Source organism: Drosophila ananassae (genome assembly GCF_017639315.1).
Source record: "Drosophila ananassae strain 14024-0371.13 chromosome 4 unlocalized genomic scaffold, ASM1763931v2 tig00000054, whole genome shotgun sequence".
Classification (NCBI taxonomy): Eukaryota; Metazoa; Arthropoda; class Insecta; order Diptera; family Drosophilidae; genus Drosophila; species Drosophila ananassae.
Window position 1 is genome coordinate 7,049,927 of NW_025319037.1, and position 26,728 is coordinate 7,076,654.

The window sequence follows — 26,728 nt, forward strand, 5'->3', positions numbered from 1 at the left end:
GGGACTTTTTTGCGCTTAAAAATTCCTGAACGCGTTTTTTTCAACCGATTTCAAAATTTTTGGTGTTTTTCAATAGTTAAATGTTGTAGCTTTTGAAAAAAAATATATTTTGTTGAACAAAAAGGACAAAATTTTTACACCTGAAACTAAAGTTTTCGACTTTTATTTGTGTTTTTCGGATTTTGATGCCAGTTTTTCGGTACAACTTACAAAAATTCGGCCATTTTTGATACATATTAATGTTGTCTCATTCATTCAGAATAAAACGAGACAAATTTCATCAAAAAATTATGAAAATTGGTGAAGTTATAACGCTTTTCCCAAAAAAAGTCAACTCAACCTAGCGGGCGCTTCGGAGGAACAATGTGTATAAAAATAAGAGTATATTGCTTTCTTCTGACAAAAATTCTGTCATTTATGCCACATATTAATATTGTCTCATTAATACTGAATAAAACGAGACAAATTTCATAAAAAAATAATAAAAATTGTTGAAGTTATAACGCTTTTCCCAAAAAAAAGTCAATAAAACCATGGGAGCACTATAAGAAGAAGAGCATATTCCTGACTTATACACACAGGTACTCCGGAGCGCACGCAAGGTTGAATTGACTTTTTTTGGGAAAAGCGTTATAACTTCACCAATTTTCATTATTTTTTGATGAAATTTGTCTCGTTTTATTCAGAATGAATGAGACAACATTGATATGTGGCAAACATGACAGAATTTTAGTAAGTTTTATCGAAAAACTGGCATCAAAATCCGAAAAACACGAATAAAAGTCGAAAACTTTAGTTTCAGGTGTAAAAATTTTGTCCTTTTTGTTCAACAAAATCGAAGATATATTTTTTTTCAAAAGCTACAACATTTAACTATTGAAAAACACCGAAAATTTAAAAATCGGTTGAAAAAAACGCGTTCAGGAATTTTTAAGCGCAAAAAAGTCCCGAAAAACGGTTTTTTTTTAAATAAAAAAAAATTGGAGGGTTCCAAAAATATAAAAAAAATATTTTTGAGTTCTCTTCGACCAGATTAACAACCTACACTATCTCGTTTCACAAGTGTTTTTTCACTGTCGCACCGTGTAATTTACCCCCATAATAATTTAACCCCATAATTTACCCTAATTTACCACTTAAAAATTTTAAATAATATTAAAATTTTTTCATTACATTAAACTTTTATTGGACCTGGAACCAGCACTTATCGTATTCTTGCCAAATTCCCTTAAATTTCGGATTGTACAGTTTATGTGTCGACTCTAACGCGCCTTTGTGCTATGTTGCTGGGCAGCAGAAACTACACACTGGTTCGAAGTCCAGTTATGGGATGGTGCTCGTGACGATAGCAAAGCTAGCTTTTGCAGTGGCAACCACCGATTATTTGGGGAAACTACCGCTATACTGCCATATGTTTGAGATAAGAATTTCATAGGGAGTGAGTTCGGATTACCCTTGCTAGCTATTTTTATCAACTAGTCGTCGTGATCAAAATTATCGTAGGTCGAAAAATCGAACTTTACAGTAAAATATTTTAATGACTAAAGTTAGAAAAGTAATGACAAAAATATAATTGAATATTTTTATTTAGTGACACTATAGCGATTAGTTATAATATGTGGCTAGTTTGTGACAAAATTCAAATATTACTTTTGTAAAAAACAACATACGATACTATCGCAGAAATGCCTCAGAGAGAGTATAAATAAGAAATAGGTCACTATAGGTATAAGTGAGAGTAGGTCTTGAGACGAAACCAGACAAACCACCTTTCGGATAAAATTATTTCTCATGCTCTTCGTAGTCGGCATTTAAGCCATAAACCAGATGAGTTTTTGATTGTTGCACAAAAATTAGTTACCTTGCTTACGTTTTAACTGCTGGTTGTGTTTGTCCCCGAGTTGTAAGCCCATATAAAAGAATTTTTAGTTTTTAAGTTGTTTTTTTCTGATCTTTATGATCGGGAAAAAATATGTATGTAAATAACATAAAAGCAAACAGAAAAATACTGAGCAAGACGCCTATAAATTTACTTATACTGACAAAAGAGAAAGTATACTGAAAAAATCCAGTTCTAAGTGAGAAATTTTATGATTGTATTTGAAGGAAATAAATATGCTACAACCTCGCAAAATAAGAAGAACCGGAAAAAATAAGTTCAAATGCAATCATAACACATACTACAGCAGCTATCTAATGGATTGGAAAATTTTCTTCGATAAAAAATGGCTAGCTTTGATCTTCGCAATAATGTTTATGGGATACATTGATGCTTCTCAGGAAATTGGTAATCATTTTTCATAACATTAGTAAAGTTAATTTGTTTTTATACTGGTAAAAAGTAATTTGTTAAGTACTGTTAAAAAGTAACGAACACAAAGTTACTTTTTGATAGAAAGCAGAAATCACATTTTATTAATAAATTGAATGGACAAAGTTTTTAATTATTTATTTTTTTAGTACTTACGAGTTATTTCAGTATGTATATGTATATATAAACATTTATTTTTATAAATCGAGCCCGTTATGTTATGAACGCGATGGACTCTTTTACATGTTTGGTTTGTCAGTATAGACCAGCCAGTTAAACCTGTTTTACTTGTACAAAATTATTTTATTCGATTTTAGCTGACTATAATGTGGGCAGATGTTTTTTTTACGTGTAAAAAATAACAGCTTTAATATGTTTAAATATTTTGCAACTAATTTTTACGGTCAGAGTAGGTTTAGACCAAAATTCTAAACAAATTAGAGAGTTTTTTAATTTTAAGTTGAAAATATCATAAATTTTGACAAAAAAAAATTAATCGAATAACTTAAACCTAATTTGACTAGTAACTGTTGTGAAATTTATATATGCTTAAAAAAATTTATTAAATAAAAAATTTTTTTTTTTAAATAATTAAAATAATAAAAAATTAATTTTTAATCAATTAATCAATAATTTTTGAGCGATGCAAACAGTGTTTTGCATCAGTTGCAAACAGTTTTTTTTGTTGCATTTCATTGGTCCCACGCAGTTTCTGTCAAAGATTTTCCTGTTCCCTTTCGCCACCAAAAATAAAATCTTGCGCCAGCTCCGAAAATTTTTTTTTAAATTTTAAATGCCAAACTATTCCAATGCCTAATTTACATTCAGCCAAATTGAACCATTTTTTGACAAGTTATCTGCTTTTAATTTTCAGTAGGGTGAATGGTTTGAGTTGTTTATTCCAAAACACAAGTATTCAACTTATTTTTTTTGAGTTATTGAATATTTTGAATATAGTATATTGAGAAAGGGGTATTTCAATTTCGGGTGGAGATTTGAGTACCAGGCATCTTATAGTCGGGTAGCTAGGTTATAGGAGTTTCCTGCTATAATCTTCCTTTTTTTAAGTTTTTTCTTAAAAATTTGTACACAATATTCTTTTACAAAAAATCTGTTTGCTTAAGGCTATAGAGGGGGTGTCGCAGCCATAGCTACTAAGGGATTCGGCTGGCCCTAATTTTTTTATACCCTTGCAGAGGGTATTATAATTTTGGTCAAAAGTGTGCAACGCAGTGAAGGAGACATCTCCGACCCTATAAAGTATATATATTCTTGATCAGGATCACCTCCTGAGTCGATATGAGCATGTCCGTCTGTCCGTCTGTCCGTCTGTCTGTCTGTCTGTCTGTCTGTTTCTACGCAAACTAGTCTCTCAGTTTTAGAGCTATCGATGTTATGTTTGACCAAAATATCTTATGTACAAAATTTCAAAAGGATCGGCCGACTATATCCTATAGCTGTCATAGAACGATCGAAATTGGCATAACTTTGGTGTTTTTTAAGTTAGAAAGATGGGATTTGGTACAGATTCTATTTTGGGAAAAACAATCTGATCTGCCAATTTTCATAAGGATCGGCCGACTATATATGAGCCGCTATATATCTAATAATATAAGATGCGTGGCGCCACCTAGCGGACTGCGACTGAACTGCAAGGGTATATCAACTTCGGCTCCGCCCGAAGTTAGCTTTCCTTTCTAGTTATTTCTTCTTCTTCTTATTATTTTTTTTGTAATTGATTTTTTTTGTTAGTTACTATTTCTTAATGTGAAAGTCTTTGTCAAATTCAAGTTTTTATCACAATTACTAAATAATTACTCAATAGTCTGTTTATGTTTGCTTGATCTTAATGTCTACTAATATTGTGTTGTTGGACATTTAATTATAATTAATTATTAATTACACAGGCCAACAGCAAAAAATCTCCACGCATAATTTTACCTGCTCCATAACCTTTAGGCTCCCCTGAACCAAAGTCCAGAACAAACATAGGTTCTATCACCCACCGTTTCCGCGGTACACCTAAGAGAAGAAATTGATCAAATTTTACCATATATTGAATTATGTAGGCCGTGTAATGGCGATGACCATCATTGTATCCAGTACATATCATTTTTGAAATGTATGTGTACCAACTAAAATTAAAAAATGGTATCTAGCAGTTACCATATCTTTGGAATACTCAAAACTGTTTCTATATTCAAAACGTATCTATTGCAGGTTCAGCTTGTTTAGTAAAGCTTTACAGAAGTTGTAGATAGCCATGACTTTTTGAAAATATGAGATTAAAAACTCCAATTTAATTGAAGAAAATATTGTTTAACCACCTATAATAAATTCAATAAAACTATTTCGAGTTTTTCCTTAAATCCAAAATTAAAACATGGTATGATCTACTGATTTCAATAAGAAAATAAAAGTCTGCGTTGCACACTTTTGACCAAAATTATAATACCCTTTGCAAGGGTATAAAAATGGTATCTAGCAGTTACCATATCAATAAGATTTAAATAAGAAAATAAAAATTTTCCATATGTTTTTAATGTAGAAAATCGGAGATTTCAACATTAGATGAGTATTCCAAAGATATGGTAACTGCTAGATACCATTTTTAATTTTTGTTGGTACACATATATTTCAAAAATGATATGTTCTAGAAACAATGATGGTCATCGCCATTACACGGCCTACATAATTCAATATATGGTAGAATTAGATCAATTTCTTCTCTTAAGTGTACCGCGGAAACTGTGGGTGATAGAACCTATGTATGTTTGGTCTGGACTTTGGTTCAGGGGAGCTTAAAGGTTATGGTATAAAGGTATATTTTTTTGCTGTTGGCCTGTGCTATTAGAGGAGATTTATTATCTTTGTTTTTTTATGAAAGTTTAGGATTTTGAGGATTTTGGTGTGTTGAGCTATCAGCGTTTTGATAGCGGCCGAATTAAAAGACCAGGTTCAATTTTACAATTCAATTTATTATGGGTCAATTTAACCCCAAAACAAATTCCGCGGCCGGTCCAAAACAATGCCGAATTACAAGTGCCTAAAACCTTAGAGCTTGCGCAGAAGCTCCACCAAAGCTCCCAAAGTGCATGCGCTACAAAAGAACAACAAAGCGCATGCCAATCTGGGAGAAACAAAGAATATGGTACAGCTGATAACGGGCAATTAGTGGACCGGCTAGTTACACTGAGAGAATTAAATAGAAATAATTATGTTATTTGATGCTGGCACAAGTCCCAACAAGTTGTGGGATTTGAAAGGGAAGAGTGGAGATTACCATTTGGGAAGTGGATATGGTCTGGGTTAAAAACTATACATTCATTGAGTGTGTGGTTTAACGTCATTGAAGCTTGGTTGCAAATCTGGCAGGTATTGGAGGTTGAGTATTGTGTGTCATAGACTGGAGAAAAGCTGGATATTCCTTGTTTTTAGAGTAATCGTAGATTTTAAATTTTTTTTGTGTTTATAGATTGGTACCAGCTTGACGTGCATTGAATTTGGTTTTGTGAGTTGTGAATTTATATTTTATGTATCTGTTTATATCGGTCTGGTTGAGATTTTTTGTTGTGATCAAGGGTGCCATAGTTGCGTGTTTAACGACTTCGTCAGCAAATTCATTCCCTATGATTCCTTCGTGGCTTGGAGTGTATAGGATTTTTATTTTTGGATACAGGTTTGGATACTGTCGATATTTTTTATTGACTTTAAGGCAGAGAGTGAATCGGAGCAAATGCAGATTTTTCCTTTCATTGTTCGACTTATTTCAATGCCTAATATAATATCTAATATAGCAATTATCTCAGCTGTATAGACTGAGGAGTAGGGCGGAAGTATGGCCATTTTAAGGATACAGTTTTCTGTGGTTATAGCGTACGCAGGTATATTGATGTACAGTGATCCGTCAGTATAAATAAATGTGAAGTTGTTCATTTTTGTTTTTATGTCTGAAAATTCTATTTTGAATATTGACAGGTTTGTTTGATCTTTGCTGTATTTGCTTAGGGTTGTGTCTATTGTTTCTGATTTTTTTTTTCTGCCAGGGCGGTTTTGTTTTGGTATGAGTTTTGCTGAATTGAGAGAAAAGCTCTCAGGGCTAGGTTGGTACAAGAGTTTATACTTTTTTGTATGGCCGAGTTTCTGTATTTTGTGATTTTGTTTTTTAGGATTTTGTGAATTATTGGTATCAGTGGAGTATCTGTTGATTGGATTATGATTTTTGATAATTTAGCGTGAAGGTGTTGTATTCTTGTTTCAAGAGGAGTAACATTGGATAAGCTTTTTACGATTTGGACTAGGGTTTTTGGCTGAAAATTGTATCATTTGCTAGGAGTTTTAATATATTTAAGGAATTTGTAAAAGTTTTTTGTCAAATTCTTATTATGCTGTTTCCAGCTATATTTTGAGTCGAATGATAATCCACACTGAGTCAATGATGTGTGATTGTGTGGATACTCGGCAAGCGCAGGAATGTTTTCTCCAAATATGCATATGTTTGCATTTCGAAAGAGATAAGCTGCTCCTGATGTATCACACCAGTTGTTAATTTCCTCAAAGAAGCGGTTTAAATCAATTTGCGGGTTCTTTTCTTTTTTCAGATCAACGATAATGTTCTAGTCTTCAGCAAATGCAATGAAGTTGAAATTTTTATGCATGCTAATGGTGTTAGATAAGCTATTGAATGCTATAAGGAACAAAATTACCGACAAAGGGGAACCCTGCGGTATCCCATTTTAGAGTGGATTGATTAGTGATTGCCTGTGATTTACTCGGACTCTGATTTTTTGCGCGGTTCCCACTGCATACGTACAGCCCACCTCCAGTCCAAGCGACCGAGGGACACTGCCGCGTAACGTACGGGTCGAATCGCGGGAATAGATCCAAGATAGATAAGCGAGAAGAAAGATATCACGAGGAAGAGTGTTGCACAAATAAGGCGGTTAATATAAGCGATTTAAGATTGTTAGTAGAACAAAGTGACAAGATGTGGTAGAGACCATTGTAGTCTGAACATAATACCCTGACCGGATCGTGTTGGGCATATGTCGAACTACAATGGCTGAGGAGCAGAGGGCGAAAGTTTCTAGTCCTTCTACTAGGAACGTTAAAATTTAAGCGTGTTAGTAAATGCTGGCTGTCTTTATTTCCATAAATAAGATTATATAAAAACATGACACCCAGCATCGTTCTACGGTTTGTTAATGATGGTAAGTTGATTAGTAAAAGTCTACTACGATAAGAGGGGAGGTAAAGATTTGCATCCCAATTAAGTCCCCTAAGCGCAAAAGTAAGGAAGTTTTTTTGTACAGATTCAATGTGATCTTGGTGTACTCCATATTGAGGACTCCAGATACACGATCCATACTCAAGAATCGGACGGACCAGTGATGTATATAACGTTTTAGTTAGGTACGGGTCATTAAATTCTTTTGACCAAATTTTTAATAAAACCAAGCACACCCATAGCTTTATTAACCATGGTAGATATATGGTCGGTAAATTTTAGTCTCAAATCTAATAGGACACCTAGATCGTTCACCTGAGTTAATCGTTCTAAAACGTTCCCTTAGAGAAAGTACATAGCCTGGTGAGGACTAGATCGGTAAAAAGACATGAGGAGTTAATATTGAACTACATAGGTGTTGCAAATGTGGAGTGATATTTTTTTCAAAAAGCGTTGGAATGGCTGACAATTAAAAGATGCCTGTATAATTTGCAGCGTCGGATTTTTTCCCTTTTTTATGCAGCGGAATAATGAAGGATTCCTTCCACATAAGGGGAAAGATCGATGTTTCCAGCGATAGATTAAAGAGTTTAACGAGTTCTTCAGAACACAGCCTGGTACTCCATCAGGGCCTGGCGAATACACGGGCTTGACCTTAAGAAGATCCGATAACACACCACTTTGATCGAAAGATGGGCAAAATATAAGGTTGGATGATTGGATATTATAAGTGTAAGGCTGAGCTGAACTGCTGCTAGGTGAATACGTAGTTTGAAAAAACTGTGCAAAAAGATCGGCCATTGCCTGATCAGTGTGCGCATAAGAGTTCTCAAACGTAAGCAGTGGGGGAAAAGATACATGTTTAAGCTTAGTGTTTACAAAGTTATAAAACTGCTTCGGATCCTGAGTAAACTGAATCCTGCAGCGGCGAATGTTTATATCCTCGCATGCCAGTAAATCACCAATCAAGACCAATCAAATTCCGAAATTAAATTATTTAATTTCATTAAGTCAGCCTTACGAAAGAAACGAACTTTATGAGATTTAAGTGTAGACTTAATGTCAATAAAGGAGATGTTTTCAATTGAAACCTCAAGAGTGGGATGATATGGATCCTCAGGGTCAGAAAGGGGCAATGTTCTGGAAAGAGTAATTCCATCAGGATCAGAAACGAAACATAAGTCCAACAGCCTACCTAAAGAATTTCTAACGTGGTTAATTTGCCCGAGTGACATGTCGAACATGCCCACAGGGAAGTCGTGATGGGAGTTAAGCTATAAAGACGGTGAATTTTCAACATTTGACCATATAAGCTCTGAGATATTAAACTCACCCAGAGCTATCAGCTGGTCACCATCAGACAGACGATCGAAAACCAAACGAATAGCGGACAAATGTTGCCAGTATGTTGGCGGTTCGGACGAAGGTGGTATGTAAGAACAGGTAACATACAAAGATTGATCGGACAAAGTGATTTTGATACAAAGAAATTCAATGTCACCAAACTGTTGTGATTTTACCTCTTCAGAAGCGAATTTGGAGTCTACAGAAATTAGCACTCCTTCTCCCCTTCGTAAAGTTCTATCACATCTAAAAGTAGAGTACCTACTAGGAAAAACTTCGGAACTTAAGATCTCCGGCTTTAACCAAGTTTCTGTAAATACAATAATGTGAGATGCAAAGAAGGAACTATCAGAATACAGTTTGGGAAGTTTACTACGTAACCCTCTAGTATTCTGATAGGTAAGTGTTAATGAAGACATTAGTTTTTTGAAATTGAGGAAGATGAGGTGGAAGATTGATCAGTGGCCGTAACATGTGGGAGTTTTACACCCACAGGTTTGGTTTTCTTTTTTTTCACCGTACTTGGCTGATGTTCTTGGACGAAAATGTTCTCTGGCCAAAAGCTGGCGGAACAAATCGTCTTGAACATCTGCAAGGGTACACGTATTTTGAAAGACGACGTGTTTCTGGTGTATGAATATTTGAATTTTGTAATATCCACTACCCTTATGTCGGCTTTTGCTTTGCCTTTGATGTAAGCCGAGATATCAATCTTCGAAGTATCAGGGGCAAGCCGGGAAACAAAAATGTGTTTCGATGGTGGGATCACCTGCAAGGGTTTTGGTGCCGCCGTAACTAATACTGCGGCATCAGTACGTACCGGTGGTCCGGACAGTTGATTACCCTGTTTGGTGACTGTTACAGAGGTTTGAATTATTGGGTCTGGGATCACTTGAAGCGATGCCACAGAGGACATATCGGACAATTGCTTATTGATTCCGAGACATTCGGAAGCCGAATTTTTCTCAGGTCCGGCCCTTGGGGTGGCCAGAGATATAAGCGGCTGCATAGTTGTCGGTTGAGCAGGCTGAAGATTATTCGACCCAAGCACAGCACTAAAGGCGGATTTCTTACGCTTTGGAGACTCATTTAGTAGTTGAAGACTACTAAACTGTGTATCGAGCGCACAGAGTTGGTCATTGATTTTACGAAAACCACTAATCAACTCCTTGAAACCGCTTTTAGTCTGCCTCATGAACGATCTCATTTCGTCGTGAACAGCACGACAACCGTCACAGCAAAAGTGGAGACCAGACCTACGTGAGATTGCATCCGAAACCGAGGCCGTGAACCCAGCACACTTAGCGTGTAAAACGTTTTCACAGAGCCAGCAATGGATGGTAGGCTAAGAAGACGAGATTGTCTTATTACAAGACTTCAATGCACAGACCAATTTAAATTCCATAATTATTAACAATTTAAATAATTAATTTATTAAAAATTATTAAAAATTATTAAAAATTAAATAATTAATTTATTAAGAATTATTAAAAAAATTAATAATTAATTTATTAATATTATTTGATTTTATTATTAAGGAACCTTGAACCACTGTACCGAAAGGGGAAACAAAAGGGGGAGTTTAAAGAGAGCAGTTAGTGCAAGTTAGTAAGATTCAAAGAAATAGAGATAAGAACCTCTATTGAGCGAGAGTAGAAGCAATAGAATAGAAGCAACACCGTATGAGATGATGAAACAGAGCAGGGCTATGTTTGGAAGGAAAATTAAACAAATTATTATTTTACCTCCAAATATATCACTGCACACTCAATGCGGTTGCATAAAATACGTACGTATTTAGGTACGTAGGTTACGTATTTCTTTTTTGATCTAGGTCCACTTCCCCATTTGGTCAGTTGACTTTTAATGGTGTGAAGTCCTACTTTCTCGAATTCTTTTTCGAAGTCAAGATTGATACGTGCCTTTTTTCTGAGAGGGACCTGCTGATGATTGCATTTACGTATAGTAGACAGTCTTTCTCAGACTTCCCTCTTTTAAATCCTATTTGACGGCTGTTGAGAAGTTTGTTGGAGGTAACAAACCACCAAAGTCGCCAAACTCACCACGAGCGCGCCATAATTATCTATCTAGTGTGCCCAATCTATTCATGAAGGCACAATATTAAATACAAAATAATAAACTATCGATAATCGATCCTCGACATCCCCAACTCCGTGAAGAACCCCTTCACTCAAATCCAAAGCCGCCAACTTTGAAGCGGGGCGCATTAAAAGGGTTACAAAAAAAACAAAAGTGAATGAACTTTTGAAGTGACATAGTAGGAATTGTTTGAAATATTTGTAACACCCTCAAAATCTTGATTTATGGTTAAAAAACCGTTTCTCGGGGCTTCCTTGCGCTAAAAAATTCCTGAACGCGTTTTTTTCAACCGATTTTTAAATTTTCGGTGTTTTTTAATAGTTAAATGTTGTAGCTTTTGAAAAAAAAATATATCTTTGATTTTGTTAAACAAAAAGGACAAAATTTTTACACCTGAAACTGAAGTTTTCGACTTTTATTCGTGTTTTTCGGATTTTGACGCCAGTTTTTCGGTACGATTTAAAAAAATTCTGTCATTTTTGCCACATATCAATGTTGTCTCTTATTTCTATATAAAACGAGACAAATTTCATCAAAACATAATTGGTTGAATTGACTTTTTTTGGGAAAAGCGTTATAACTTCACCAATTTTCATTATGTTTTGATGAAATTTGTCTCGTTTTATTCAGAATTAATGTTTGAGGGTGTTACAAATATTTCAAACATGGTTTTGTGATATACTCGACCCAATAAACAATTCCTACTATGTCCTTAATAAGGCCTCCATCCATGCCGGGGGTATCCGGTAAGCAAGCAGCTCCCTTGAGTAGATCATTTGGCGTAAGAGGGGCTTCCTGGTCCTCACTCACTGGCAAATGGGTGAACGGACGAGAATTAACAATACTCTCCGCCTCTATCAGGAAACTCTCCAGTACGGGCTCCTTCGGCGCCACTTCCTTCACTGTGTGACGCAGCACACTCTTCACGCACTGCACCATTCGCTCCCAGACTCCACCCTCTGACGGGTTCGCTGGGCAATTAAAGATCCATTCAATGCCCTTACTTGACAGCTCCGATTGGATCCTTTCGGTTTTGAAGATCTCCGCAAATCTCTTGGCCTTCTTGTCCACTTCAACGAAGTTCTTGCCGTTGTCGCTGCGCAGTCTATCGACGGCAGATGAAATTCCTGATTACAATTACGCAGGAATCCGTGGACAGGTCATGTTCCAGTTCCAAATGAATCGCCCTGGCCGTTAGGCACGTGAACAAGGCCACCCACCGTTTTTCTTGGTGCCGAGCAACGGTCACTAGCAGTGCTCCAAAGAAGTCGAGGCCCGTGCTCTTAAACGGCCAGCCATTGGCTTCCAGACGATCCTCTGGCAGGGGTCCCATAATCGGCGGCATTGGCCGTGCTCTGTGCTGCTTACACTCGCTGCATCCCGAGATCATAGTGCGAAGCACCCTCCCATGCCTCGTAATCCAGAACATGATCCGGATTTCCGCCATCGTAGCATCCACGTTTTTATGCTTCATCCTCACATGGGCATCGGGCACAATCATCTCCGTGAGAGATGATCACTGGCCTCCTGGCGCTGTACGGTATACATAGCGCAGCATCAATCCTGCCATACGCTCGCAGGACTTCATTGCCATCTAGGTATAGCGCCAGGCCATTCTCTGCGGCCTGCATCTCGTCGTGGAACGCCTCACGTTGTGCTATACGGACCAACAAGTCCTCAGCTGTTTCGTAGTTCTCAAGCTCAACTCTTTGTCCACGGCATCGACGTGTGAACCTTAGGACGCTTGGAGAATCTCTGTAGCGATATAAACGTGTCACTCGTGCCAACGAGCACAAAGGTCTACGCTGCGATGCGCCCGAGTCACATCACCCGCCACGTTGTCGGCGGACGGTAGCCATCTCCATTGGGCCACCTTCGTTGACTCCAGAATCTCGGCTACTCTGATCCCTACGAACTGCTTGTAGCGCCTGCGCGTGCTGCCTATCCAACGCAGCACTGTCTTCGAGTCCGTCCGTAGCACAATCTCTGCAATGGGCACTCTATGGCCTGACTATTGCCATTAATCTCGTTCCTAGAACTGCTGCCTGCAGCGGTGCACACTTCGTCTTTGCGCACACGACCCTCACTTGCACGTCGCCGTTATCATACGTGATCCTCCAGTAGGCCACTGCCGTGAATGCCGACTGACTCGCATCTACAAACACGTGCATCTCGATAGGCTCCACCAGCCCAAATCCAAAATAGTGACGTGGGCTCCGAAAATGTTCCACGTTATCCATTTCCTTACGCCAATCCATAAAGGCGTTGTACATCTCAGCCGGTAGAGGCTCATCCCATGGGATCCTCCTTCTCCAGACCTCTCGCAACAATAACTTCGCTGTTATCATCAGGCAACACAGAAATCCCAAAGGGGTCAAACGTTGACAAGACCATACTTAAGAATTCCCTTTTTGTGGCAATTCTCTTCCCATCGGATACGATGGGGGCAACTTTGTGGTACTTAACTCGAAACCTGAAGTCCGCATTCCCAAAATCTTTTGCTCGGCCTCACCCCATCCAATACTCTGGGCGTGATCACTGGGTTCGAGCATCCTCTCTACTGTAAGCGAACTAGACGAAAACTTGCAAAGCTCAAAACCGCCTTCTGCATGTATCTCCTTCACTCTAGTGGATACAAGCTGTCCCCATAGTCATCCACGTAGTGGTAATCCACGATGGCCTTGACTGCTCTGGGATCCGAATCCAGGAATCGCTTGGAATTCACTGTCTTCACATGATGCGCCGCACTCGGTGAGCATGCGCTGCAAACGTCATCACGCACATCTCATAAACGTCGGGGACCCGTTGGTCATCCTCATCTCTCCACAGAAATCGTTGCGCACATCTATCTTCGGGTCGGATGTCGTTCCAGACGCCGAGCGTATCCCGAACTGCCCGTCTCGCTTTATTTTCTTACTACTAACTACGTGGCAGCACAATGTTATCCGTTTTCCACAATAATCCCGTCAGGTATCGGCGGCCAACTCACACCGTAGTGTCCTCCAAGACAGCTTCGGCTCTGCATTTTCGTAGGGCTTCATTGGTAATCGGGCTTCCTTGTTCACGCTCCTAACATCTCTTCTGTGCAGGCTCTGCATCGGCAAACTCAAATTCGAAATGGCATACACGTTTCTCAGCACATGTCGGGTGGACTTGCCTGTTCCACTAATCTGCAGACGTACCACGTTAGTAGGCTCTCTTGTGGCCCTGCCTCCGTACAATTGAATATTCAGCTGGCGACGTACTCCTTGTACGCCTAGCTCTGCAACCAGCTCGTTGTCGACCATCGTCACCGAAGAATCTTCATCCAGGAGAGCGTACGTATCCACCTGCTTTCCACCCCCGTATAGCGTTACCGGTAATACACGGAACAATAGTCGTTCTCGGTCTTCGTCGACACAGCTCAAATTCCTTTCCGAAAACGCATCCGGGGCACTCTGACGCATCAGGGGCACGCGTCAGGGGCACTCTCCTGACGCAGCGCATGATCCAGTCATATGCCCGCTTTGCAAGCACATAAAGCATAAGCGATGTCTTCTTGCGATCCTCCACCTCTGTAGGTGTGACTCCAATAAATCGTTGGCAGTCCCGAACTGCATGTTGTCCAACACCTCCACATATTGGACAATTCCTGAGGCAGCTCTCCTGTTGCTCGTCCAGCTCATGGTCGATGCTGGCATGAAGCAATCGACGCCTTGGCTCCTTTCCATCAATGTCCGCCACCACGCAGACCACATTCGCTAGTTCCGTCAACCACGAACTAAAGTCCACAATAGTCGGAAAGGGCTGAATAGTTGCAGCGTGCCTTGACCACTCCACTCGTTTAGTTATCGGAAGCTTGGCCACAAGGTCTTCCATCAGGGTAGGGTTACCCAGATGCTGCTCTGCCTTCGCTGACTGCAAGAAGGCCTTGAGGTTACTCACATGTGTGGCGGCAGCGACGAGCTTTCCTAGATTGTGTTCCGTAATTGCGGGCACATCTCGAATGCTGTTGAGCTGGCTGCGTATTAGTTGCTCCGGCCGGCCATATGTGAAACACAGCTGCTCCATCACTGCATTCGCATTGCTGGGGTGAATCAACAACGGTTCACCGTCTCACGCGCGTCATCCTTTAAAGCCATCAGTAGCCTTTGGTTGTTCTACAAGCCCGTACAACCATACGCTTGCGTCGTTTCCGTAAACGCGCAAAGGTAGATGGGCCAATCCTCTGGCTTCCCTCCGAACGTAGGCAGCTCAGGAAGCTTTCGTGGCGCCCAGCTTGTATTTCCTCCAATACTCGTCGCCCAAGCACCGTCTCCAGGCGAAGGCGCTCGTACCGATGTTCCGCCGGCCACTTCATTGTGTAGCCCGAAACCATGCACTGGAACCGTAGTGCCGCGCAAAATGGCGATGCGTGACTATTCCTTGTGGTACAGTTCTGCAAAACTGTACACAGCACCGTTTGAGATCCGCTCCAAGATGGCAGTCTCCCTGACGCCGCATGAAAAACACTTGTTGGGTTAGGTACGGTCAGGCTGATTGCAAATGGCGGCTGAGCGCGTTCCAAATCCTTCTCCAGCTCGGCGATCCTCTCCAAGAGATCGGCCACTCTCGGTTTCTTGGCGGCTCCAGATGCTGCCGGCTGAACAGATGACACCGGAGCTTCACTGCTTCGGCCGCCGTTTTGCGACGTCCCTGCTCTCGGTTGCGGGAACAATACGCTGCCATCTACTTGCGTCACAATATCCTGTCCCTCGTTTAGTGAGGACTCCTTCTGGCGAACGCTGCATCATGTCGTGCAGGCACTTTGCGCTGTCTACGCAAGATCGACCCTCTCACCACGGTGCAATTCCAAATCAATATCGATAGTCGCTTGACTGCGAATAAAAGCTTCGTCACTCGGGTGGGAGTTGCCTTTAACATAAGGCGGCGATGGGGCGACCCGCCTTTAGTACACAAGCCAAAGTGTGTATGCGTGTATGTTTTATTCTGGTGGGAGTACAAGTTAGTACAAGTACAAGGATGATCCTAATAAAGATATCTTACCGCAGTATAACCTCTCACACTCCATGGCTTTCGAGCGCGCCATAATTATATATCTAGTGTGCCCAATCTCTTCATGAGGCCTTCATTTCAATATTAAATAGTAAATACTAAATACTAAACTATCGATAATCGATCCGCAACAAGAATGATGAGACTTTCTACGGATTCCATTTTGGGCAACTTAATCCGATCTGCCAAATTTCCTATATCATATCCTGATCCTATATCCAATAGCTGCCATATAACTGAACGATCGGAAATGGCACAACCTTGCTATTTTTAAACATACTTGGGGTTGTTTTAAGCATTTTTATTAGAAAATTGATTTGATGGTAAAATTCTCTATGGATTTTACTTTGGGCGATCAGATGCTATCTGCCAAATTTCATAAGGATCGGCCGACTATATCCTATAGTTGCCATATAACTGAATGATCGAAAATGGCACAACCTTGCTAGTTTTAAAGATGCTTGGGGCTGTTTCAAACCTGTTTCAAACAGTAGAAAACGGATATGATAGTGAAACTTTCGTATGCATCGGAAAACTATATACGATCGTATATATATATGCTGCTACCTAACTGCAAGGGTATATAAACTTCGGCTCCGCCCGAAGGTAGCTTCCTTTTCTTGTTTAGCTTCTCTCCGACTGTCTTTTTTAAAAGAGAGCATTAAGATCCCAAATCGAAAAAATTAAAACTTCTCACCAAGTTGAATTGCAGTCCTGTTGGGCTGATGTAACGACACAAGCCACCTCTTCTCCCGTTGCTACATTGTCTTGCTGTTGAAACAAGTCATCTCTCTCACGACATCGTCATTCTGTTGTTGCTTTGGCCTGGTCTGAGTGCTCCAAGCATTCGGCGTTTGCATTTTGAACCTCTTCTTTTCGGTGCCCTGCATTCTAGAAAGTTCTACATTTCTGTTTAACGTGTGCGCTTTGAGTTGTTGTTACAGCTCAACCCGAATTTGTATTTGTTGTAAACTTTGATGCACTACCTAGCAACTATTTGCTGAGCCTCATTTCGAAGGATGCACCTAGTTGCGGATGTTCACTTATACTCATATTTGCCATATTGCACAATGCTGCTGCGTTAGCGTCAGCAGCTTCGAGGTAAGATGTCGGCGAATGTTTTTTATATTCCTGTTCCGTAATTTTCTTTAACTTACTTCCGCTCAATCTAACATGATACTGTGATATTTAATTCACGCTCGATTTCTTATGAATCTACATATAAACTAATTTATTTAGTTGTTTAATGTTAGTTGTTAATTTAATTTAGTTGTCTCATTGTGCTTTGTGCAGCTACGTGCTCCATCGCTCGGAAGCATCAGTAAAATCATTTTATGAGCTTGGAAACATAAAGTAAAGAGCCAAGTGATGAGAGGGATGTTAAAGTCGACTAGGACTAGGATCACGATCATTGACCACTGATAATATTGAAGTGAGATAAGCAATATCCTCAGATGAAGGAGGAATATATAAACAGTTTATTGGTCAACGTACAACGAGTTGGTCAACAACGAGTTCTGGAGCCTCAATTTCTTCGATAAAGATTGTCGAATCAACATGTTGAAAATTTCCGATCTAAGCACTCAATTATTTACGGATTTCTACCAAGAGACACACAGCTACCCATTTCAGGTTTATTGTTTCTACAAAACAAAATAATGTGTTGTTCATTTGGAGAACTATTCGTTTCTGTGTATACCAACGTGCCTAATGATCTAATTGATCTAATTGATAGCATCAATGTTCAGCCCCAATTAACATTTTTTGATCTATTCTTTCGTCAATACTAGACGAAATACTATTTACTCTTTTGTCAATTCGAAACGAAAATAAAACCTTTTTCCTTCGTTTCTGACTTATAAAAATATTACCGATTCTTTGGAGCTATACCTTTTCCTTTTCTTTTACCATACATAAGCAACATATGTATGTCCCTTTAAACTTTACTATTATTATGTATTTAAGGTGCTCTCAACAATGGCTGTCTCATTTTCTACTGGTCCTGATAATGTTCCTAGTTGCATTCTTCCTAGTCGGTCTTGTTTTGATGTCCGATGCTATCCTCTTACTATCCTATTTAGTTTATACTTGGAGCATGCAAGCCTTACCAAGCTATATAATAAATTATTATTTTGCTTCATGAAAAATTTTCCAAAGAAGCTGTTAAAAACTACTGTAGAATTGCTAAGTTGTCTGTAATTTCCAAACCACTAAAGAAACTTGTTACATCATAACAGCAACTCTTTTGCAAATGTATCATATCCTCATCATAGCATCCTTTTGTCAAGCATCGCTCTACGACAACCAACCTTCTGGAATTCTCCTCGATCATCCATCAGGGGTTTTCTAAGACGCATGCAAACTGATGTTGTTTATATTTATTTTAGCAAAGAATTCGATCCTCTCAATCATCGTCTCCTTTTAGAAAACTTTATTTTATGGGTCTTCCTCCAAAAATCTTACCGGACCTCGGAACACCTGATTCGCTGGTAGATGCGGAGCTAAAGCCAAAGAAAGGTCCGTTACCTTTGTTTCAAGAACCGACCCATAGATTCCCAGGTTGGTAGGCTGCCCATGTCATCACTGCTTTCTGCGAGAGAGTCTTCCCACTTGGCTTTTGTGGCAGGGTCCAGCTTCTGGAAGATGATCTGGATGAGGAGGCATCCTTGGCCGGTGACTCACAAACGGCGACTCAAAAGGGCCCACATATGACCGTTGAACCGGTTGGATAACTCTCGAAGAGATACAACGGATCCTGGCTCGACCACCCTTTGCTGAAGGATCTCATTGATGTGAGCCTGGAATATTAATCGTCTATTGCTTAAATGGTTGCGCAAGAAATCAAGGGCCATATTAAAGTTAGCGTCAATTATTTCCAACGCTCTCACGGTCTCCAAGGCTAACTCCCGCAGATATGAAATAAGCCACTTGAACTTCTCCATTTTGGTAAAATGAGGATGACTGTCAATCTTCGTCCCAAACAGGGCGCAAATATCCGGCCACTCGGCATAGCCGCCGCTGCATGTTGCCACCGGCAACGTTGACATGGAGGGAGGGGGCACGTCCATTGCGAGCTGAGAGAACCTTTAGTACAAATCCCCTTACAATTTTTGATTGTTAAAATTAAAGTTGGGTAACAGCTTATATTATTTTTACTTCACCATAAAATACATTTTCTAATAATAATATTGAAAAAAGCTCCAAGCATCTTTAAAAAAAGCAAGGTTGTGCCATTTCCAATCATTCAGTTACATGGCAGTTATACCCTCTGCAAGGGTATAAAAATATTTTATATAGTTAGGACTTTCAATACTATGATTGACGTATACCACATACATTCTTCAGATCCACTATTATCGACTGTTTCTTAAAAAAAGGTAAGGAAAAATTAGAGAAAGGTCCTACCGCAGTAGCTTTGGAATACTGTTGGCCGATCCCGTCGGTTATATGTTCCAAGCTTGGATTTAAGAGATTCAAAACTCAAAAACAGACGGACAGACGGAAATTCGGTTCAAAAATATATACTTTATAGGGTCAGAGATGTATTCTTTATTTTTTTTTAATTACACAGTGCTACAAAAAAAACAAAAGTGAATGAACTTGTAAAGTGAAATAATAGGAATTGTTTATCTGGTCGAATATAACACAAAACCGTGTATGAAATATTTTTAACAACCTATAAATCTTGATTTATTGTTAAAAAAACGGTTTTGCAATTTTTTTTGCTTACATTCCCTGAACGCGTACAGTAGTATATAAGTCGGAACGGCCGGGATCGGTCGAATATATCCTATAGCTGCCATATAACTGATTGATCGTAAATGTCATAACTTTGGTGTTTTTCGAGCTAGAGGGTTGGGACTTGTTTGACTTGTTTGGACTTGTTCAATTTGTCCTAAATATCTTATCTGAAAAATTTCATAAGGATCGGCCGACTATATCCTATAGCTGCCATAGAAAGATCGGAATTGGCATAACTTTAGTGTTTTTGAAGTTAAAAAGATGGGACTGGGTACAAATTCTATTTTGGGGAAAATAGTCCTATTCCGGACCGATCCCGGCCGTTCCGACTTATATACTGCCTGCAAACAAAACAAGGATGTGTGCAAAGTTTCAACTCGATAGCTTTAAAACTGAGAGACTAGCTTGCTTAGAAACAGACAGACGGTCATGCTCATATTGACTCAGGAGGTGATCCTGATCAATAATATATATACTTTATAGGGTCGGAGATGTCTCCTTCACTGCGTTGCACATTTTTGACCAAAATTATAATACCCTCAGCAAGGGTATTAAAAAAGCAGAAATGTAATAAACAAGAAAGGAAAGCAAACTTCGGGCGGAGCCGAAGTTTATATACCCTTGCAGTCGCCACCCGCTAGGTGGCGACACGCATCTTATATTATTAGGTATATAGCGGATCGTATATAGTCGGCCGATCCTTATGAAATTTGGCATATCGAGTTATTTTGCCCAAAGAGGAATCCATTGAAGCCCCCATCCTTATAACTTGAAAAACAAAGAAGTTATGGCATTTCCGATCAATCAGTTATATGGCAGCTATAGGATATAGACGGCCGATCCATATGAAATTTGGCAGATAAGATATTTAGTTTGCCCAAATTAGAATGCATAGAAAGTCCCATCCTTCTAACTTGAAAAACACCAAAGTTATGACATTTCCGATCAATCAGTTATATGGCAGCTATAGATCATATAGATCATATACGTTTGCCCTAATTAGAATCCATAGAAAGTCCCATCCTTTTAACTTGAAAAACTCCAAAGTAATGACATTTCCGATCAAACTGTTATATAGCAGCTATAGGAGTAAACCGATATAGTAAACCGATCGCGACCGTTCCGACTTATATACTACCCGAAGAAGGATGTGTGCAAAGTTTCAACTCGATAGCTTTAAAACTGAGAGACTAGTTTGCGTAGAAACCGACAGACAGATGGACAGTCAGATAGACGGACATGCGTATATCTACTCAGGAGGTGATCCTGATAGAGAATATATGTATATACTTTATAGGGATGGAAATGTCTCTTTCACTGCGTTGCACACTTTTGACCAAAATTATAATAACCTCTGCAAGGGTATAAAAATGGTATCTAGCACCTACCATATTAATAAGATTTCAATAAGAAAATAAAAAAGTATCGGTTTACACTAGGTAACATATAAAAGAATTATGGAAAAAGATTGTGGACGGCCATCAAGACCTTATTGATTTGGGTCCTAAAATTACTATAGATAATTCGATTTCGAATAGCGATCGATTTCAGGTCGTATAATCGGAATATTTTACTTTTCTAAGCGAGGAACACCAAGAGGGACAGAGAGCCACACACAGGCCGTCTTCCGCCTCGACGTTCGTTCGTTCGAAATTCCAAAGTTTGACGGAGACTACCGACATTGGCTACGATTCTATGAAATTTTTACGGAATGCATCCACAATTAAGACTACAGCGATGCAGTAATATTCCGTCATTTGGAGAATCATGTAACAGGTGAAACAAAAAACCTAATCTCACGTCAATTGGCGAACAGACCAGTTACCAGGATGCCTGGCAACGACTAAAGAATCGATACCAAAATGAACGTCTGTAGATTAAATCCGCGATCCAAGAGCTTTTCGAACACCTCAGAGCAAATGGATCAGCGGACCAGCTGCACAGCTTACATGATACCGTGCCCCAAACGGTCGCCACTCTCAACGCACTCAAAGTGCGAGAACTGGGATCCAAACTTGATACACATCATTGAGGAAAGATTGGACCCACATATGCTGTCATCTCTAGAACTAGCCATCACCGATCCAACCAATCGACAATCTCTGAAGCAGATGTTAGATCACCTTGGGAGTCAGTCAAGTAACAATTCGAAAAAAATACGAGGGGAACACATAAACCGGCATAGGTAACAGGCATCTCCAAAAGGGAGAATGTTGGCACTTGGTGCCAAGACCTAATAACTCAGCTCTAATAGACGGCGCCAGAAACAGAAATCAGAAATATCAGAAATACGAATGACCGACTGACCTAAGCAAGCAAAACCAGCGTGCTGAGCAGAAAACCAATACCAAGCGATCTGAGTCAGCAGACCCATAGCGCAACACGTACATTCTTTAACATGAACATTATAGCACGTAATTTCTTTAACATTGACCTTAGTGCACGCACTTTCATTAACATTGATCAGCTAACCATAGTTAAGCCACAAAAAAAGTAATTCTCTGATCTTATAAAAAAACACCTGGTCCATAATAAAGGCACTTGCGAATACAGAGTAAATCGGTTCGTTACTCGGTATCAAGTTACGGCACTTAAAATCAGCCTACTTCGAGTGTTGCTCCTGTGATCACAGCAAGCGCCTGGTCAACCCGATCAAACCCTTGCAGAATCCAGGTTTTATACGCTCTTTGGCTATGACTCCGGGACCTACCGCTATGGCCGCGAGTCCAAGTTCGACGTAGTGAAAAACGTAGAAAAAAATAAAAATCACATATAATGATTATGGAGCGCAATTATGGACCGAATAAAAACAATTGCGATTCCGGTTTATAATTTATTGAGAGCTAATTCCGCGCAATATAACGAAATAGCGGCCCGTCAAATAACAAATCAAAAATTTGCAAGAAGAGCAAGAGCTTTGGAGCAGAAGCTCTTCCAAAGCTCCCAAAAGCGTATGCGCTACAAATGACAATAAAGTGCATGCAAACCTGGGATACAAAAGAAAAGAAAAAATGCCGCTGCAGCTAAACAAATTATCAATTGTCTAATCGGCTTACCTTGGGGCTGCTTAGCTTAATATCCTCTCCCCTCTTCCCCTGGAAGAGCAGCAGACACATCTTGTAATAGATTACTCCACAGTTGCATTAGGACTGTTCGTCCGTAGAGCGTTATGCGGCCACTACGTCGAATTCGAACTCACGGGCAAAACCGTAGATCCCGGAGTCGTAGTCAAGAAATGTATGAAATCTGACTAATTTACCTGGATTCTGCAAGGGACTGATCGGGTTGACCAGGCGCTTGCTGTGATAAGGCTAGAGTGGATGTGGGGTACTTGAAGTCCTGGGCTGGGTTTCCTCAAGTACAGATGGTATGGTGGTTCGGCTGATTCCTTATAGGCCGGTCCTACTTGTGGTCCGTTTTACGGGAGCAACACTCGAAATAGGTTGGGTAACGCGGGGTCTACTTGTGGTCCGTTTCACGGGAGCAACACTCGAAGTAGTCTGGTATGCCGCGGGTTCTCTTTGTGGTCCGTTTCACGGGAGCAACACTCGAAGTAGGTTGGGTAACGCGGGGTCTACCTGTGGTCTGTTCCACGGGAGCAACACTCGAAGTACACTGGCATCTACACAGGAGCCACTCGAAGTAGGTTCGATGATGAAAGTTCTACTGGTGGTCCGTTTGCACTGAAGTAGATAGCTTTCAGAGAGTCCTACTTGTGAACCGTTTTACACAGGATCACAGGTTGATTTTAAGTGCCGTAGTTCAGACACTGAGTAACGAGACGATTCACTCTGATTTCGCAACTGTCTTTATTTCAGAAGAACAATTATTTTATAAGATACTTAATTATACAGAATTAAATCTAAGGAAGGTCAATGTTATGGACGTGCTATAACTAATGTTAATGCCAGAGTCACCCATTTCTGAGTCTGCTGACATTTCGGCTTAGCTAGCTGGTTTTAGCTTGCTTCGGTCAGGTGAGATCTCCAACATTCAGAAGATACCAACGATAATTCTATCCAGCCTGTTGTCTCCTTGGGCATCCCATGTAGTACTAGTCCTCTTTCTGGTTGGTCAGTGCGCATACAGGACTCATGGTCCTCTCTTGACCTGGCTTCTTGATCCCTTTTGGAGATGCATGCCGTATTACCGACGACTTGTTCTGCCTTGATATTCCTGATTCCGGTCGCACTGGCCCTATCACAATCCATCCAAGCGCGGTATTTTTTAGTAGTGGCTGTCTTTCTCCCAAATACGCTGCGAGATGATTTCGGCGCCCAACAAAAGATCAACATTCTGGGGCTGCGTAAATTCAGGATCGGCTAAGCGCAACTGAGGTGAGATATTTGGCGCTTGAATAGGGTGGGATAGTTAATTGGGAATTATTTCCGGTAGTACAACGACGTTGATTTGATCTTTAAAATCAGTGGTTAATGATGATAGGGTCACCACAGCCTTTTTTCGTGAACTTTTAGTTGTTCCTCCCAGTGCATCGATGTTCAGGGTTGATGGCTCCAATTGTAGTTCAAGTGTGTCAGCCATCCTTCTGGTGATTATGTTAATCTATGATCCAGAATCTAGGAGTGTGCGACATTGCTGAGGGGTTCCTGCTGGTATTGCCACTTGGGCGGTTGGTAACAGAACGGTGGGCTCATCTGTAAGCAGGGCTGCGGCTAAACACACCACTCGAGTGCACTCGTGAACTGGATCGAAGTGGAGCGGTCGACGTAGTTTTTTGCATTGTTACTTGACTGGTTGCCTGACGCTCAAGGTTTTCTAACATCTGCTTCAGATCTTTTTTTGCTTCACCTGTTACCTGATTCTCCAAATGACGGAATTTTACTGCACCGCTGCAGTCTTGATTGTGGATTCCGTAAAAATTTCGTAGAATCGATGCCAATGTCGGTAGTCTCTGTCAAACTTTGGAATTTCTACTAGTGGTATTACAAACGGAGGTGCGATCGCGGGTTTTTGTGTCGATGCTGAAGTCGTTTGCGATTCTTTGCTCAGAAACGAAAAGTATTCTGTTCGTACCACATGAAATCTGTCATTTCCACCTTTCGCTCGAGATTTTCGCCTGTTTTCCGGGGCCTTTGTGACGGGCCTGACAGAGATGGGATTCCATCCGAAAATGTAGCTTCATACTCTTTCACAAGCTGTTCTAGTGCTTTGGCCTTTGTGAAATACTCATTCTAGCTCATGAAGCTAAGGTCTGGGTCCATGAGTGGGTGAGCTGTTGGAGTCTCTCCTCGAAGTATCCTTCCTTGAGTTTTCGCTCTGCCCTTAGTGAAGTTTCCTTGTGGTCTATTCCACGGGAGCAACACTCGCAGTACACTGGCATCTACACAGGAGCCACTCGAAGTAGGTTCGATGATGAAAGTTATACTGGTGGTCCGTTTGCACTGAAGTAGATAGCTTTCAGAGAGTCCTACTTGTGAACCGTTTTACACAGGATCACAGGTTGATTTTAAGTGCCGTAGTTCAGACACTGAGTAACGAGACGATTCACTCTGATTTCGCAACTATCTTTATTTCAGAAGAACAATTCTTATATAAGATGCTAAATTATACAGAATTAAATCTAAGGAAGGTCAATGTTATGGACGTGCTATAACTAATGTTAATGACAGAGTCAGCCACCTCTGAGTATGCTGACTCAGATTGTTTGTTCGTGTACTGATTGTACATGCATTTCGGCTTAGCTAGCTGGTTTTTGCTTGCTTCGGTCAGTCGGTCATTTTTCCCGCTGATAATGCTTCTGGCGCCGTCTACTAGTGCTGGGTTAATAGGTTGGATATAGTTTTATGCTAATTACTAATTATTAATAGGTGTGCCAATAGGTTAGTGGGTTTGTATATTGCAACATGCTGATACATATTGATTGGATCAAATTACTAAGTGTGCATATAGGGTAGTAGGTCCTGGCATTAGGTGCCAACAAAGACGATTTAGGAATCGTGCAGGGTGAACAAGGCACACCAACTTCTTCCAAACCTTTGACCATGCATTGATCCCCCCAATAGACCAATGTGGGAATAGAGTTCTTGTAACGAGTTCAGGGGTCCGGAACGTTTATTCTTTTCTGCATCTCCTTCTGTATAGGGCAACCCAGCCTCCCGCGGTAGTCCATTGCTCCCAGAAACCACCCAGCCAAATAGCGTATATTGGGCAATTGGGAGGAAATGACCTAAATGGATTTATCAAACTGACAAATGGTTAAAGAACAGGCTGGCTTCAATTAGCAAGTCTACACCCTCCGGTCTGTGGAAGTTGGGATCAGCCGCGATGAGATAAGGTGAACTTGTGAACCAGAGACCAATAACACTCTGCAAGGCAGGAAGGCACCTGATCGACCACGGATAAGGATATCGGCGGTTGGCAGAAGCACTTCAGTATGGCGATCCTAAGTCAAGACGGTGTTGATTGACTGGGAAGGTGGGGCAGCAACGGCAACACCAGCGGTGGAAACCTAGCCGCGTACTAGTGGGGAATTGTTTGGGCTGGATAGTTGCCCGCATTGGTCCAACAAGACATGATGTCGGGTCAGCCGTCGCACTTCGTCGTACCGTTGACTAATTGGCAAGGCAATGAAGCTTGGACATGTAGGAAGCGCGTGAGCCAAAACACCACACAGGGCGCATAGAGCTGGACGGGCGTTGATAATCATGCACGAAGATCGGTTATTCAAAGATCTCCCTCGGGCCACTTGGTTAGCTGGTGGATACGCAGCCAAAGAAAAGTCGACGCATTCAAGAGTCCGGCACCTTTGCTCCAAGAAACGTGCCACGGACTCCCAAGACGGATGAGCAAGCTTCCTTGTATCTCGGCAGCTGATCCGGAACTCATGAAAGCCCGCATATGTCCATTGAACCGATCCGATAGCTCCCGTAAGGTAGCAACAGACCCTGGCTCTACCACACAAAGCTGCAGGATCTCGTTGTGTGAAACTGGAAAATTAAACGCCGATTACT

The 26,728-nt window shown here is 40.5% G+C and overlaps 1 protein-coding gene across 5 annotated transcripts in view; it reads left to right on the forward strand.

Annotated features, from left to right (window-relative positions):
* The first annotated feature begins 1,666 nt into the window (after nucleotides 1-1,666).
* LOC26515561 overlaps nucleotides 1,667-26,728 on the forward strand; it is a 63,405-nt gene continuing 38,343 nt past the window's right edge. For 2 of the 5 annotated variants that reach the window (XM_032455862.2, XM_044717678.1), the window contains exons 1-2: nucleotides 1,699-1,903; nucleotides 2,107-2,287. In XM_032455862.2, the coding sequence (XP_032311753.1) occupies nucleotides 2,116-2,287 (172 nt within the window). In that variant the 5' untranslated portion in view covers nucleotides 1,699-1,903; nucleotides 2,107-2,115. Of the gene's footprint in view, nucleotides 1,904-2,106; nucleotides 2,288-26,728 lie in introns of all 5 variants that reach the window. The other 3 variants (XR_006507856.1, XM_032455864.2, XR_004311344.2) reach the window with 3 other exon arrangements.